Source organism: Silurus aristotelis, assembly GCF_946808225.1.
Source record: "Silurus aristotelis genome assembly, chromosome: 3".
NCBI lineage: Eukaryota > Metazoa > Chordata > Actinopteri > Siluriformes > Siluridae > Silurus > Silurus aristotelis.
Window position 1 is genome coordinate 22,018,236 of NC_139576.1, and position 17,643 is coordinate 22,035,878.

The window sequence follows — 17,643 nt, forward strand, 5'->3', positions numbered from 1 at the left end:
TATATATATATATATATATATATATATATATAAATAAAAATATTGAAAAATACAGACCCTCTTAGACTCCCAACCCACACACTCATTCTCCTCTAATCTAAGTAAAGTCAAAATAATAAGCATCAGACACATGCACACAAATTATATAACCATTAAACTGGTTTCCCTGGTGTAGTAGACACACTAGCCCTTAACCTACATTATTCTCTCTCTCTCTCTCTCTCTCTCTCTCTCTCTCTCTCTCTCTCTCTCTCTCTCTCTCTCTCTCTCTCTCTCACACAGACACACACACATCCTCCCTCTATACCTGAAACCTTGATGGCTTGTCCTCATACCTCAAGCCGGCATTTCCTGTTATCTACTAAAATATCCCCCGAGCTCAGCACTTTCTGTCTGCTGTTCTACATTTTGATGTGGTCTTAAGCAGAACACTGCATTATGAATAATCTCTTTTAATTGAGTTATTTCATCTTATAATGGTAAACACTCACACATACTGCAGATCATTTTTATGATTATTTTTTACAGATAACTTGTTTCATCCTCCATGACTTGAAAATAATTATATCCAGTGAAACATTTTTACAAAATAAACAAAAAACACTGTTAAATAAATTAAACGATTACGGTAAATATTGCTAACTAGTTTGGTTTACTGGAATTGTTGGTAAATTATTTCTGATTTGTTTCTTGGCAATATAATACTAATCATGCTTGCTAAATGGGAAATTTACAATCTTAGATTTATTACTGTAGTGTAGGAAAAATCTTTGCCCTATTTCAAGTTTTATATTTTAATTTTTTAATATGGATAAATTGTAGCTTTACCAAAATGATGGCATTTCCCCTATTCAAAATGTTATAGAGTTCAGGTATTACCTGCAAAGAATTTTAGCTTGCCATGTTAAAGTCTGAATAACAGACATGAATACACACACACACACACACACACACACACACACACACACACACACACACACACACACACACACACACACACACACACACCCAGAGATCTTTGCTTCGTGCCAGATATTCATGTCTGTTGAGACTCTAACATGGTAAGCTAAAATTCTTTGCAGGTAATATCTGAACTCTATAACATTTTGAATAGGGGAAATGCCATCATTTTGGTAAAGCTACAATTTATCCATATTGAAAAATAAAAATATAAAACTTGGAATAGGGCAAAGATTTTTCGTACACTATATACTTTCTTTTCAGCTTCTCCCGTTAGGGGTCGCCACAGCGGATCCTCTGCACGTTTTGATTTGGCACATGTTTTACGCTGGATGCCCTTCCTAACGCAACCCTCCCCAACTTATCCGGGCAACCCTCCCCAACTTATCCGGGCTTGGGACCGGCACTAAGAGTGGCTGGGGATGGTTCCCTGACCGGGAATCGAACCCGGGTCGCAGCGGTGGGAGCGCTGCATCTTAACCACTAGACCACCAGGGGACATAAAGATTTTTCGTACACTACAGTAATAAATCTAAGATTGTAGATATACAACATATACAGGTGCATCTCAATAAATTTGAATATCATTAAAAACAAGATTTATTTTAGTAATTCAATACAAAAAGTGAAACTTGTATATTATTATATTATATAGATTTATCACACATGGACTGATATATTTCAATCTAAAAACATTTGAAAACTTCATCAGACCAATCAAAAAAACATTTTTAGTGAATTGTTGTACTTCTGGAAAGTATGTTCATTTATTGTATTTGTACTCAATACTTATTAGGGGCTCCTTTTGCTTTAATTACTGCCTCAATTCAGCGTGGCATGGAGGTGATCACTGTGGCAGTCATCATGCGACAGGACTATTTGAGGGGCCACTGCTGAGGTGGTATGAAAGCCCAGGTTTCTTTGACAGTGGCCTTCAACTCATTTGCATGTTTTGGTCTCTTGTTTTTCATTTTCCCCTTAACAATACGTCATAGATTCTCTATGAGGTTCAGGTCTGGTGAATTTGCTGGCCAGTCAAGCACACCAACACCATGGTCATTTAACCAACTTTTGTTGCTTTTGGCAGTGTGGGCAGGTGCCAAATCCTGCTGGAAAATGAAATCAGCATCTCTATAAAGCTGGTCAGCAGAGGGAAGCATGAAGTGCTCTAAAACCTCCTGGTAGACGGCTGTGCTGACCTTGGACTTGATAAAACACAGTGGACCGACACCAGCAGATGACATGACTTTCCAAACCACCACTGACTGTGCAAACTTTACATTGGACTTCAAGCAGCTTGGATTCTGTGCCTCTTCTCTCTTCTTCCAGACTCTGGGACCTTGATTTCCAAATGAAATGCAACATTTTCTTTCCTTTAATCTGAAAAGACGACTTAAGCCCACTGAGCAACAGTCCAGTCCTTTTTGTTCTTTGCCCAGGTAAAACACCTCTGACATTGTCTCTGGTTCAAAAATGGCTTGACACAGGAATGCGTCAGTTGTAGCCCATGGATACGTCTGTGTGTGTGGTGGCTCTTGAAGCACTGACTCCAGCTGCAGTCCACTCTTTGTGAATCTCCCCCAAATTCTTGAATGGGCTTCATTTCACCTTTTTCTACTACATTATTTCCTTCCTTTCAACATTTCATTAATGTGGTTGGATACAGCACTCTGTGAACAGCCGGCTTCTTTAGCGATGACCTTTTGTGTCTTACCCTCCATGTGCAGGGTGTCAATGATCGTCTTCTGAACAACTGTCAAGTCAGCAGTCTTCCCCCATGATTGTGTAGCCTGAACCAGACTGAGACACCATTTAAAGGTTTAGGAAACCTTTGCAGGTGTTTGGATTTAATTAGCTGATTAGAGTGTGACAGAACGAGTCTCGAATATTGAACTTTTTCACAATATTCTTATTCTCTGAGATACTGAATTTTGGGTTTTCATTAGCTGTAAGCCATAATCATAAAAATTAAAAGAAATAAACTCTTGAAATATATCAGTCTCTGTGGGATGAATCTATATAATAGATGAGTTTCACTTTGTGTATTGAATTACTAAAATAAACACATTTCTTAATGATATTCTAATTTATTGAGATGCACCTGTATGTATATATATATATATATATATATATATATATATATATATATATATATATATATATATATATATATATATATATATATAGTTTGAGCTCTTGAAAACACAATTCTTTATGGCCCTCCTAATTGATATGCCCCATGTGTGACCACATCAATCAACTTCTATGTACTGTAAAAATGATCAAATCCATAGAAAATGTAAGATAGGAAAAAAAACTGTGTGGGGTTATAGGAAAATTTGTCGATGATGGGGTACATTCATGCAGTCACAGTGGTGTGTAAAACGGCTTCATAATTACATAAACAGTTGTGGAACCATGTAAGTGTATAAATAATACAACTGAAAAAAAAACGAGTAAGGAGAAATCTATGGTGTCTGAGTGAGGTGGTGTGTTTAGACGATCAGGTGTATGCTGTAATTTATTTTTGATCATTGATTTAGAAAAGGTTAGAGTACATGTACGTTAGAGCACATGTACATTACAGCAGAGTGCAATTTCCTCTTCTGCATCTCTTTGCATTCTTTACACAATTAATGACTTAAAGAAATCTTTTGTCATTTATTAATTTTGTCATGTGTGCGTTATGTAGATTTGTTTTAGTACTTCTGCAGTTTCCAAGTCCGTCACTGTGTATGCTGACCTACAGTACCTACCAAAAGTTTGGAAACGCCTAGTCTTTTATAGTTTTTGAAACACAAGCATGTTCTTCTTTTTATAAGCAACAAACTAGGTAAAAGGCAAACATAAATAAGAAATGTACAGTGGATTGGAAAAAGGATTGGGGGAATTTTGAAGCAGGGAAGGTTTTAGGCTTATTTTGTGTAAAAGAAATACTGAACCAACATGACTACCATCCATACTTCAATGCCATGCAATTCCATTTGGCCTGCAACAAGACAATGTTACAAAGCACACATTCACTGTTATCTTTCATAGAATGGCCTGCCCGGTCACCGCACATAAATCCCACTGAACTGCTCTGGGATTAACTGCATCAAATAGACAGAAAGAAATATCCAATTATCAAGGGAACACCTCTTGCAAATTTTACAAGACGCATGGCAAAGTAGTTCACCTGAATATTCAGAGATGCTGTCTGGATGCCGAAAGTGTATAAAGCTGTTATTCATGCCAAGGGAAGACATTGTCTACACTGTACATTTATATATGCTTCTTCAAAGTAAATCATTTCCTTTTTTTAAATGCTAGTTTGTTGCATATAAACAAAAGGAACACCATGTGTCTTTCAAAAAAGATAAAATGTGTTTCCAAACACCTACATTTGTGGATAGACAATTCAGTGCTGCATGAGAAAACATGAGCAAAGAACGAAATAGTAATCAATGTTATAGAATTGTTATTATAAAGTATATTAATAGTAAACAAACAGTAATTGACTATTAGTAGTAATAAACAAGTAGTAATTTTTATTTTTCCCTTAAAAAATGTCAACACCAGTAACGGTGTCAAGACCTGATTTAACTGTAAAACATCAGTGACTCCATCCGCACAAAGCCAAAAATAGAAAAAAAGAACCAACTGTCTTCCACTGATATTTGTCCACATGACAAAGTGCGTAGAAGTGTACAGAGGAAAGTGCACAGTGAGGTCACTTACTCCTACCATTTTTTTGTGTATGCTTGTTTTTTTTTTAAGCAATAATTTGGTGCAAATGCAAATATAAATACTATTTAAAATATTTAATGATGTACAGTACTGTACAAAAGTCATGTACAAAAAAAGTGGAAAAGCAAAGGTGCTTTTAAATAATAAAATAAATAAAAAAGTGTTTATGTACATCGACTAATTGACATACCACTATAGACACTAGTGTACAGACCATCCAGTAGATGAAGTCCAGAAAACATTTGGCCACACTTTAGACCAGGTTTCTCCAGAACAACACAAAGCATTCTTATATAAATTGGCAAGAAAGTTTATGTAAGTGTTTAGGAGATCATGGAGCAGTTCTTCTGGAGATGCTAAGTGTCTCATTTGCTTCAGCCTGAATGATCTGTTGGTTATACTTCTTTCCTTTTTAACACTTTAAAACACTTTTGTTTGGATAATTTAGTGAAATGTATCCTTTTCTCCTGCTGCACTAGTGGAAAAGACTAACATTAAAGAGAAAATATGTAAATATTTCAGCGAGCCAAACAGATTTGCACAGCACTGTATATACACCCACACATGATAGGCCCACATGCACTATTACATGCTGGTCACATTCTTAATGCCACTTTTTCTCTCTCACTCTCTTTCTCTCTCAATCTCTCTATTACAGCTAACCATCTTGAGAAGCATTGAAGTGAAAGTGAGATGAATGTTCTGCATGAAATGAAAAAGTGGTTTTCGAACTTAACGTGTTAGTAAAAATGCGGCTGCAACTGGGCTGGGCAGATTTCTCTAATAGCTGCTCCCAACCAGAATGGAGTGCTCTCTGTTCTCTCTTATTATCTCGCTAACTCTCAATTATACAGCCTGCATACCATTCAATACCAAGAGATGACAAAATGCTACTTCCTGTTCACTACCCTTTTTGTTTCCTCTGATTATAAAACACATCTTTTTCAGTGACAGTAATACGGTGACTCTTGAGTAAGGACTGTGTCATAAGCTGAAGTGTTTCCAAAACTCCAAGATTTGTATTTACCTTTTTGCGTTTGTTGATGAGGAGCAGACGAGGGCCAAAACTCTTCTGAGGAGGCCATGCAATCATTGTCGACTGCAACCGCCACACCACTGAGTGTGTCGCTATGAACTTTGAGAACACCGTGTGTTTGTGTGTGCATGTTAGGGGGGGTGTGTACGCTGTTCCGCCACACAGGAAGACAGCATTTTTTTCTTTCTCACACACTCACACACATATGTAGTGAGCTGTGGAGAATGTGCATGCGTGAGGGACAGAAAAATGAAGACATGGCTGGGGGAAGGTTTGGAGTGCTGAGTATAAGACGAAATATAGTAGAAGACAGGAAAAACCTATTGTAACGTTATAATTATAACTAAATTGAATAAAAGATATACAAATGAGATTTTAGTGCTACCAGAAGATACAAAAGGTTTTTTTAAATCCTACTAGCAGTTCCTGTAGTTATTATTTTTGGTACCTGCCCTTTACATTTGTTAATGAACTTTTGTTAACCAAAATGAAAACTACAAAGAACCTACCCAGTATAACATATTTACTGAACATTATGAACAGGAAAATGGCAAAAACATCAAAAAGATCACTGCTCCTGCCTGCATTGGGGTTAAAAAAATGCTCTGTCCTGAAACTTTTGGGTGTCACAGAATGCCGGTCTCTGTGCACCTATAGCTTTTAATTTTACATTGAAATATCCATTTATTCATTTCGCTCTTAACCAAATACACATGCTGCATGCTGATTTGTTCAGATCAAGCATACCTTGCTCAAAGGCCCAGAAGTGACATCTTGGCGGTACCAGAATTATTAATCTTGTCAGTAGTCAAGATTCACAACTACAAAACCACCAATGACTTTATTGCTTTTAAAGTTATTTTACCTTCATAAATGTCCTAAATTTGGACATTATAGCTTGAATTAGAGCAGAGATAATGTATCAAGACGAAACATTTGAAACTTTACATTAATACTTTGACATTCTTCTGACAATTCTTCTGCTTCAGAAGTTCTACTTCTGCTAGTGAGTTTTCGGGAATACTTGCTTTTGATTGATTATTTTCTCGCTCCTTATTATTTCCCTATTCACTGATTGACAAACAGTAATAAACCAGAAATGGAGCCGGTAACACAATGAACATTGAGGTCAGGAAAAAATAATGAGTATAAAGTATATCTGACTGCTGAACTAAAACTGTATTAGGAACATATCAATTTGTCTTTCTTACCGTGGGTTCTCCAAGGCCAGACAGCACACAGGCACATGATTAGAGCTAATGAGAGAGGCAGCTGAGGTGAGTTTAGCTTCCTGCAATGTGAGGAGACAGTAGGCATGGTGAAAACCCTGCATTCTGCCACACACTCTGTCCCTTTTAACAGAAACCCAAGCTCTCCAGCATAGCTCTGAGCTTAAAGTAATGTTTCTGCACATGCAAAAACACAGCCCTATTATAATGAAGCTATAAATATTTTTAAACAGCTAACAAAAATGTGATTTTGGCACATGCACTCAGTCAATGTCTTAATATTCACTGGAATTGTTCTGCATGGTTTTTATAGTGTAAAGGTAACCCAGCCACATATCTAGCATTAAAACATAATTATATCTATAAAATTCTGCATTCAAAGGTTTTTTTTCTCAACCTTTCTTTGGATAAAAACTATTTAAAAAAAACTCCCAGAATGTTCAATTTTTTTTAAATGCACTTTGCTAGGCCAAGTCTCTATTAACTTTTTTTTATACATATAAATGTATTAGTATGTGGAAATAGACTATGAAGCTGTGTGTCAAAAAAATGTGTTATTGTGGTATCAAAGCTGTGAAATCCATACGCTAAGAATCCAGACATGCTGCGATTATTAAATCTAAAACTAAAATCTATATGTTGCTTTAGGCAAAATGAATGACTGACATTTTTATTATTTTTTTCACACTGACCATTGTATCCTATCTCCATTCCAGTTTTCTATGCTTATCACTTTTCATCAATTCAAAAATAAAATATTCATCTCATACCAAGTCAGAAAGCAATACCCATGGCAATACAAGAATTCAGCACTTACTCTGTATCTTATCATGCAATAGATGCTGGCATCTAGCAGCAATAATTTAATGCTTGTTCCACTCATTTAACTTATTTCATAACATATTCATTTAATGAAATGTTTACACATATCAGCATGGCAGGGTGATTACTGGTTGACCTATATACATGTATCTGATTGATAATGTCAGAGCACTGATAAGCTTTTGGAGTGTTTCCCTGTGCCAGTGAAAAAGAAAAAAAAAAAACAGAATTAGAGTCATATGAACACAATGGGCGTTCTGTCAGACCCTGAGTACACATAATGAGCATGACCGCACTGTGCTTTAATTGTGTACATTCTGCTGCCAGGCAACTATTCAGACTATATTGTAAACTTTGTATAGGCCTTTTTCAGCCTCAGACTAATGCTATTGTTGACAAGCTCAGTGTGTAATGTCCAATGGAAGTCAATGTGCTCAAACCCTTCCCATCAAAGGCCTGTGCTCTCAGGCACACCAAAAAATATTTTTTTGCATAAAATAAAAGTGCTCAAAAATGCATAGGAACAAAGGACGTGTTTCATGTTAAACTCATAGGAATATCATCAGACTAATATTTTTTCAGTTTTAGCACAGCTCACAAACAATTGTTAAATAAGCACACTATATGGAAATTGTTTGCAAATAGTTACTCTTTTAAGGAACAAAACACCAATGCTTACTGTGTTGATTTGAGATTCAGACTCTAATTTCGCAAAGAAAGGTTGATACCTAAATAACTATAATTATTTTGAATCTGCACAACAAATCAAAAATGCGATTTAGTTATATTACACTACATTACATTAAATACATGTAAGACTGTGTGCATTTCATTCACTATAAGAGACATGATCTTAGAAGGAAACTTATGCTTATGAATTATTGGGAATATAAACTTTATTAAAGACAGTAGAAAAGACATCACTGACATTAGCCCTTTTTATCTGGTCTGTAATATGGACACTTAATAATGCGATAAGTTCTGTGTTAAACTCATATAGATATTCATGGTCATGGATATGTAACTACTTGAGTATATTTTTGTATTTGGATGCATCTAATGTGTTTATTGTTCATTATCCTCTTGTGCATGCTTGTAGCAATGCTGTTTTCCATGTCAATATATGCTGTCTCAAAGCCTTTTAGATCAAGATCAAAGCTTGCTGTCACATAACCCTAAAAGAAATAATACAGCATCCTTTACTCATCTCGATGTCTGTCCTTATCTTATGAAAGCATCTGCAGTAAAAAGGAATGCATTAAAAACAACAAAAATTATTAAAAACTATCGCATAAATATCAAATATTCATTCCATCATATAACAGCTTGTATACTGAATAATCTTTGAATAGCCACATGCAAGCCATTGTTTAAAGTTACATGCTATTTTGTATATATATGGCTCAATCCACACAAAGTCAACATTTCGTAAAACAATGCTCGGTGTACCCCCCCTTGTGCTTCTGCGTTATCCAGCTGTGCTTATTTCATTACAAAGTCCAGCACACTCTATCCCACACTCCTTTTTTTCCATTCTCTAAGAAAATAAAAACAGCTAGTTCGAAATGTAGCGTCAATTATATGTTGAGGCTTAATTGTACATTTATGGTTTATTAAGAAATAATCAGTCATGAATGTACAACAGTATATCAGCCCACCCTCTAGCCTGATCAGTAATGTAGAGAAAATAATAAACCGTGCTTTAAACCTGACATGTGCGTGCACTCTTATTAAAGTTACTAATGATTGTCAGAAACATGGAGAATGATTTTCTCTTGCTGGAGCCTAAAATGCCCTTTTTTTTTTACAAATGTTAAATCCTTAGCATAAACAAAGAAAATCATAGCACCGTTTTTTTCAGCAGCACTTGCAGTAGGCCAGCCTGAGACAAGAAATGAAACAGGTGCAAAATATGTATCATGCTAATAGACAACATATTGAATCAGCTCCACCCAGGAAATGCCTAAGCATTGATTTGGGCTGTGCCCTCTGGCATGAACACACACACACACACACACACACACACACACACACACACACACACATACATACATACATACATATATATATTATTCATTCATTCATTCATTCATTCATTTTCTTCCGCTTATCCGTAATTCGGGTCGCGGGGGCAGCAGTCTAAGCAGGCCCCCGCCTTCGACTGCTGCCCAATCCTCACAGCACCGTCCCTTACGGTCCCTCCTGCAGGTGGTGAGCCCACGGGAAGATATATATATTAGTCATGTTTAAAGTTTTGAGACAGATCAAGTGATAAATCTGATAACATCTCAGTAACTCATAACATATTTAGTGATGTTTCAATCCCTGACACAATAGATAGATAGATAGATAGATAGATAGATAGATAGATAGATAGATAGATAGATAGATAGATAGATAGATAGATAGATAGATAGGTTTTTGTGCATCATATACACACTATTAGCGAAAGAAGGAAAAAGACTCAGACTAAAGATACAGGCTGCATGCCATCATCATTACAACAAATCCCCAATGTGTAAATAACACCTACAGTGTTTATATAAGACCAGCTGGACACAGTAAGAGACACTGTAAGAGTTAATAATTCGGCACAGGGGATTCGGCCGTGATATTGGGATTTTATTTTCGAATTCGATCGTTCACAGTGTTTATTCTAGCCAGCAATGTTGAATCAGTGTTTCACCTGGACACTTGGCACAAACGAGCCATGTAATCGCCAGTGAAATTTATAGCACACGCAAGACATAACCACAGAATCCAACACACACACGCACACACACACACACACACACGCAGCATGGAAAAAACACCGAAACACCGTCGCAGTTGCAGAAACGGGAGTGTTCCATGAGCTCTGGAACACACAAACTTAAAAAGTGAACGCGTTCACGTTTTGCGAATGTTTCACGCGTTTTTTGCTCAAACGCCCCGAGACTCCCTTTTCCAGCGCGATCGCAGTGTAGCCCCGTGCATACACTTGGTATCCTGGGTCCTACCTTGGCGTGCAGGTAGGGCGGGTAGTAGTAGGGGTATTGAGGGTACATTTGCCTCCACACTCTGCCCATCAAGATCCAGGGACACACACTTCTGCGCGCGCGCTGTCCACAGGGCCAAAACACACACCGCCGTCCCGTCCGTTCAGCTCAGTTCCTAGCGCTCAGCTCGCAGCACTGTGCGATCCACAAACACACACACACACACACACACACACACACACACACACACACACACACAGAGGAGAGAGGGAGGGAGAGAGAAAGAGAGGTTGAAATATTACTGTGGGCGGTGTAGCTGCAGCATATATTCTATATGGTTCTTCATATGTTTAAAAAAAAAAAAAAAAAAACTCAAGCAAACACACAAAAGCAGGCAATCAAATAAGCGTGTGTAATGCATTTTTCATGTTGACAGAAACATTGTATGAGGATCCAGTTGAGAAATCTGTTAACTTTTTACAAATATCTTTTACAGCTTTTTAATTCTTTCACCTTTAGTATGTATTATCCTGATCAGAGTTTCAATAAAACCTATTCCTAGCCTACGCCGAGAATACTGGGCACGAGACTGAAATACACACATGTCTGTCTGTCTGTCTGTCTGTCTGTCTATCTATCTATCTATCTATCTATCTATCTATCTATCTATCTATCTATCTATCTATCTATCTATCTATCTATCCATCCATCCATCCATCCATCCATCCATCCATCCATCCATCCATCCATCCATTCATCCATCTTCCACCAAGAGGGCCCTCACCCTCTCTGCTCTGACCCCAACTTCCTAACAAGCTATAAAATGTAAATAATGAACTTGTTATACTGTGTTATAATGTATACGTAATAATTAAAAGCTTATTCTAATGTGTGTTACCACACAGATCTTGCAGATAAACATTGGTAGTAAGTAAAGTTTAGTACCAATATATCTCCAATGTTTTCCAAACACATTTTGATCAAATAAGACCATTTTAAATGTCAGCAGATCTCCATCTCATTCCAAGCCAGTGTCACCATTTTATTTATTCTACCCATTATAGTGGAGCAAGATTGTAGGATCAGTTAAATATGAGAAAAACCCTCCAAAAGACTCCTCCAAGTGCTAATGTCAGTACTGTCTTTAAAAAATACTTGGGGAAGCCTACATAGAAACTTATAACTTAGAGTTTGCCTTTTCAGAACAGATTACACGTAGAACCCTTTTATCAAGCTAAAATATTAAATGATCCCAAAATCCTGTTAAATGGTCTTGGTCTTTTTTTCATCTGAAGGGAAAAAAGAAAATGTTTCTAAAAAATAAACTAGAAACTAAATTATATGACAATGAGTTCCATTCCTCCAGTTTGAAGTAGCAGGTAGCATTTCAAGAGGGCTGATAATTAGTGTAAGAGTTCTGGTACATTACACTGTACACTGTACACTTGTCTGTGTTTGTTAAAACTCTGCAACTAACAATACTTTTATTAGAATGAAAATGTTACTACATTTATTATGAGCTGTCAGTCAGTGCATTTACATGGCAACACTGTGACTTCTTTGTGAAATATTACTGTTAATAATAGAGAAAATGAACAAATATATTAACCTATATTGTGTCTGAAGTGTCAGTTAATCTTTAGTAACTTCTTGTTTATATAAAATGTCATGAATGTTATATCATAACTACAATTGTGCTGTTGTAATACATCATATATTTAAGCCCTTCTAACACATGGTTTAAATGTAAATTAAAATGAGTTTCTTTAGATGTAAACAATTACTTACAATGGGCCATATCATTTTACAACTGCTGATAAGGCAGTCAACAAATTATGGTCACCTTTATTTGTACATTAACTATCTAAATAGCAAATCTATACAGATATATCAGTATACAGTGCATGCATTAGTGAATATTTCCATTTTACAGTAGATAACGCCCAGCTTAATCCTGAAAATCCTCCAGTGAACTGAAATAAATTAGTCCAAATGCTTAGGGAGGGCAAAACACTCACAATAAATAGGGAATTGGGGACATATTGCACACAAGCTGTGTTAACTGAAACACGTGCCTGTCCTATATCATGAAGCTAGGAATCCTGTATTTACGAAATATTTTACTCTTTAACCAAAGCTGCTCAATGTGCATCATAAGGCCCTTGGTCTTGTCCTTGAAACCCAAAATTAAAGGGTAAAGCCAGTAAACTATTGTTTACTTTTGCAGTTAAATGACTGAAAAAGCATTTCCATGAGCCAGGGAAAATATATCACTTGTGGGTCTAACACTTTCTACGTCAACATGTGAAGACACATCTGTGATTAGACGCTGTGCAGTTGAGAGCTGCTTTAGTTGAATCAGCATTTGTATGCAGTATTTGTATGGCAGTGTGATTGAATGAGGCCATGAAGCTGGATCATAGCCAAAAGCTCATGAGTGAGAGAGAGAAAAATAGAGAGAGAGAGAGAGAGAGAGAGAGAGAGAGAGAGAGAGAGAGAGAGAGAGAGAGAGAGAGGGTGGGTGGGTGGGGGGGGATTTCCTGTGTTTCTCCCAGAAACAGGAAACATGTTTTGAGTGGCCGGGTAAAAAGAGCTGTGACTGAGCTAAACAGTGGAAAGTAAGTAGGCATTAAGCGTACTAATCTTTAAATTATAGTCTGAGATCTTTTTGAGCTGCAGGAAGAGTTAGGTATTTCTGTATAATTCGAATCACAAGTTGTGATGTGTGTTTGTCTTTGTGTTTGTCTGTGTGTATAGAGCTTGCAGTTGGTAGGGTGGTGCATGCTTTTATATCTTGTTGTCACTACAAGGATAGACGAATATGACAGTTTTGGCCTTGTGTGGACATGTGGCTGGTACCAACAAGTCTTTATTACAAAAATCCAGCTTAAACCTAAAAAAAAATATTGCTTACTTTTGGTTACTGAGATTGGGCTTAAGCAGAGTATTAATTAGTTAGTTTGTGTGTGTGTGTGTGTGTGTGTGTGTGTGTGTGTGTGTGTGTGTGTGTGTTTTGTGTTTAAGATCTAGCGGAAATTATGGATTGTGATATAAAGCAGAGCTACACGGGAGGCGTGGGAAGTGTTGTTCCAGGTGACCTCTCCTCTCAAAGCTCCTGTCCTGCACCATCCATTACCTGCCGCTGCTTCAGCCTCTTCCCCACTTCCAGATGGAGCTGTGTGACACACTCATTTATCACACACAATCATCTATTACTGGGGTCGGCATGGTACACAGACACAGGCCCAGACTTTCATACCCACCACCCACTTAGTGGAGCAGAATCACATAGTTAAGCAGCTCAAAGTGGAGTGAGTTTAATTACACTAAAGAGCTTATTTTACTGCAGGCTAAATGTCACTGCTGCTATTTATTATATCTTGCTAAGTATTCAAAAAGAAAAGTAACCATAAATAATTATTATTTAAATACTCAAGGTTGACTGCAAATAAAGAGGTTTTTGGTTTCAGTTTCTGAAACTCACTATATCGTTGAAATCATTTTTATGTGTTTACTGAGTGTTTTAAGAAAACCAAATATGAATTCTAGTATTTTATGTTCGCTTCCTCCAAAGGTTCATAATTCATAAGGTCTCAAAGTCTTTCCATGGTGCTAACATGACACTTTGTGTTGTTTTGTGTTGTCATTGTATGTTGAAAAACTCTTTAAGGCGTTTATCCTATCCATCATCATCGTTCTTGCTGTATTGTAAATCTCTACTGGTGAACTGGTAAGTCAGAATCACAACCCACACCCAAAGGAAACTAAAAGAAAAGCAAAAGCAACTGAAAGCATTGGATTGATTGACCTCTACATCCATATTCATGCACCTGTCAGTCAGGATTTCCTGTTTCGGGTTTAGGTGTCTGTATATGTCGTTAAATGTTAATGTGGCCTTTTTATATGGTTGCTTTGCACGTATGCCTGTTCATATCAAATTACATATAATCTCAAATGTTGTTCCTAACATTTCATCAGTCGGCTCAAACTAGTCCTTTCTATGAAACTAGGACCCTTGAAGCTAAAGCCACAACTCAAACATCACAACTGCTTGTGCTCTGTATGTGCACATATAATAATACAGCAAATATATCCTGAAGATAGATTTAATGAAATGAGAAGAAGTACTAGCTTCCTTTTTTTACCCTCCATGTAAAAGAAGTGATAGTAAATTGTATAAACCTGTAAGTAATACTGAAATAGTCATTGAGTTTTCTTGGAGGCAGCACACACATATTATAACTGGAAGTGAAACGTCTGAGAAATACAGCTACATGAGTGATTTTTGAACACAGAGTACAACTTTATCCAAGGTAAAGTCTAAGCACTTTTTTTTTAATCTTCTTGTGCTTTTTTATGACATTTTTCTTACTTTACCTCTAAGAGATGACAGAGGTTTGGAGTTTAGTATGGGACAGTTGTCTCAAGCTTATAAACATTCAGAGCAGCTTTAGCACTAGTCTCTCAAACTGCACCATATATTGACTTGGCTATTAAGCTTGTGTGTCAGTGCTCGGACACTGGGATCCTGAAATGTGATCTCAGTACTCACTCTGCATTCCAGCACAAGCCCCATCTCTCCCTCAGGATGCATAAGCTCTCAGCTTTGGCCAGCTTCTGATTTCCCTCCCCCAGAATTCCCCTCTCCTGCTCCATCTGATCATCTCTCACAGCAGACCTACAGCAGTCGGTTTATTTGCCGCCACTTAGAACACCTGACAGGGCAAAGATTTACCAGTGTTCTCCTGATAGTTCTGTACTGTTAAAGAGTAAGAGAGCAAGAGGAAGTTAGAAAGGAATTGAGGCATGCAGACAAATGTGGTCTGAGTCACCTACATCTTAGAAGTGAAATTTGGTCATGTTACTGTAACTCACTCATACCACTTTGAAAACCTTTGAATCATGCAAAGCCAACTGCTTTTTAAATGATTCAAATTCAATGCTTCACCACTTTACTATTATTTCAAAGGCAGCCCTTGGGACATTAGTTTGAATATCATAAATAATATACCAAAGACAAAATGTCTATTTGCCTTGTGTGCACAATGTCACTTTGTCAGATAATTCAGTGCTGCTTATTTGCGACAGAAATGTATTATATATTGCTTCTTTTTTTTAAAGAGAAATAATGTGTCAGAATTAGCTTTGTGATTAACCAAATGTACACTTACAGAATAGCTCTTCAAAAATAAAAATTTTTAAGGTTAATGTTAGGAGTAGGTGTATTCTCTAGCAATCTTAATTATGGGCCCATGTTATGTACTCATTACATAACATGTATTCAATATAACAATGTTATAAAAATAAGTATTATGGCTTGATTTCTTTCTATTCAACCCATCTTGGGGCTCTGTATCTCTGATTGTATTTGCAGAACAGACTATTCTCACTGCCCAGTTCTCTCCAGCCAATAGATCGTTCTTATTTGTCTTATTTCTCAAGTGAGTAAATTCTAGTAGTCAAAGCAGTTCAGCAATACTGGCAATTAGTGCTCTGCGTTAATTTTTATGAAATAAAACCAAATGTCCCAACGTTGGATTAGTGCCCGGCATTCCAGGCTCCAGATTCACCCAGTTTAAAAATATTTAAAAAATATCAACCAACAACATTTGCTGTTTCTGAATTTGACTGTTTATTTTATGAGTTTGGACTCTTAACAGTGACATCATCAAGCACTGTTTAAGTGAAATTAGATCTGGGCCAACATCCTACTCTGAGCTGCAGTTATACACCATAATTAGCTTTGCACACAAGAGCATCTCATTCACTTTTACATTAGGTCAGTGTTACAGTCCTATTCAGCAAGTACAAGCTTGGCCATTCATGTGATGTGCAGCTAAAGCTTTAGTGTAGAACAACACAAAGGCCTATGCTGCTCAGGTGACCTGAGGCATGAGTGACCTGTCAGTAACCTTTCCTCACTGGACGGCTACATGCCCTATTCTCGCATGATGTAAATGAGAAATGGACACAATTTTACTTGTTCCAAATTTCTGATTTATGGTATATGTGAGAGAAAGTCATTTTAGACATAGCTGTAACAACCGCTCATTTGACTGGTTACAAACAGCATGATGATTGAGTGTTTGCAGTGAGAGTGTGGAGAGTGCAGAAACGTTTGAATACTCTGCAATTTACTGAGACTTTCCTCTGAGACCTTTTCAACACACACACACACACACACACACACACACACACACACACACACACACACACACACACACACACACACACACACACACAGATAGACAAATAGGAAGGTAGACAAATAGGCAAGTAGGCAGACAATGCTTGTTTGCGTTACTAATTATTGAGTGCAGAGAGCTAGTGAGAGATAAAGAGGGTGAGAGAGAGAGAGAGAGAGAGAGAGAAAGAATGAATGAATAGGAAAGTGAGAAGGTGGTAAAGAGAGATGGAAGCAGAGAAGAAAAGATCAAATCAAACATTCATTACACAGTTGCACATTCAAGGGATTTTATTGCCGCACACGGACTAGAGTAGATTCATATGCTCCTCCATTATGGTATAAGACTCTTTTATGGTCATTTGTTTCCATCAGTTTGACTAAAGGAAGATATATAAGAGGTGTTTAGCTCAGACTAATTACTTCGGTGCAGCATTTCAGTTGTTTCTTTAGCTTGAAACTGCACTCTTAGACAAGGATTTTCTTTTTGCCACTTGGGAGCCTTTTTTTAATAAAATTTTTTATTCTCCTTCTCTTGTGATTGCAGCACAAAACAATATTTTAAACATAATCAAAATATTCAAATATTAGGCACATTAGGCAAATATGTGCCATAATCATTTTTATGTAGAGCCAATAGAGCTTGTTTTTCCTGAACTTTCCACTCACAAAAGCAAACCCAGTTTCACTTTGTTAAAAAATGTA

The 17,643-nt window shown here is 36.9% G+C and overlaps 1 protein-coding gene and 1 long non-coding RNA gene across 5 annotated transcripts in view; one reads left to right on the top strand and one right to left on the bottom strand.

Moving 5' to 3' along the window:
• Positions 1-11,154, bottom strand: part of rbms1b (RNA binding motif, single stranded interacting protein 1b) — a 59,830-nt gene extending 48,676 nt beyond the window's left edge. For 2 of the 4 annotated variants that reach the window (XR_014533013.1, XM_083538056.1), the window contains exon 1: positions 10,776-11,154. Coding sequence is in view for 3 of the 4 variants with exons in the window: in XM_083538056.1 (XP_083394182.1) it covers positions 10,776-10,844 (69 nt within the window). In the remaining variant the exon portion in view is untranslated. Of the gene's footprint in view, positions 1-5,716; positions 5,840-10,775 lie in introns of those variants that run through there. The other 2 variants (XM_083538059.1, XM_083538057.1) reach the window with 2 other exon arrangements.
• A 2,152-nt stretch (positions 11,155-13,306) lies between these two features.
• On the top strand, positions 13,307-14,484 carry LOC310724273. Its single transcript, XR_014533015.1, has 3 exons — positions 13,307-13,372; positions 13,779-14,065; positions 14,425-14,484. It is a non-coding gene; the product is annotated as an uncharacterized lncRNA (long non-coding RNA).
• Positions 14,485-17,643: the final 3,159 nt, after the last annotated feature.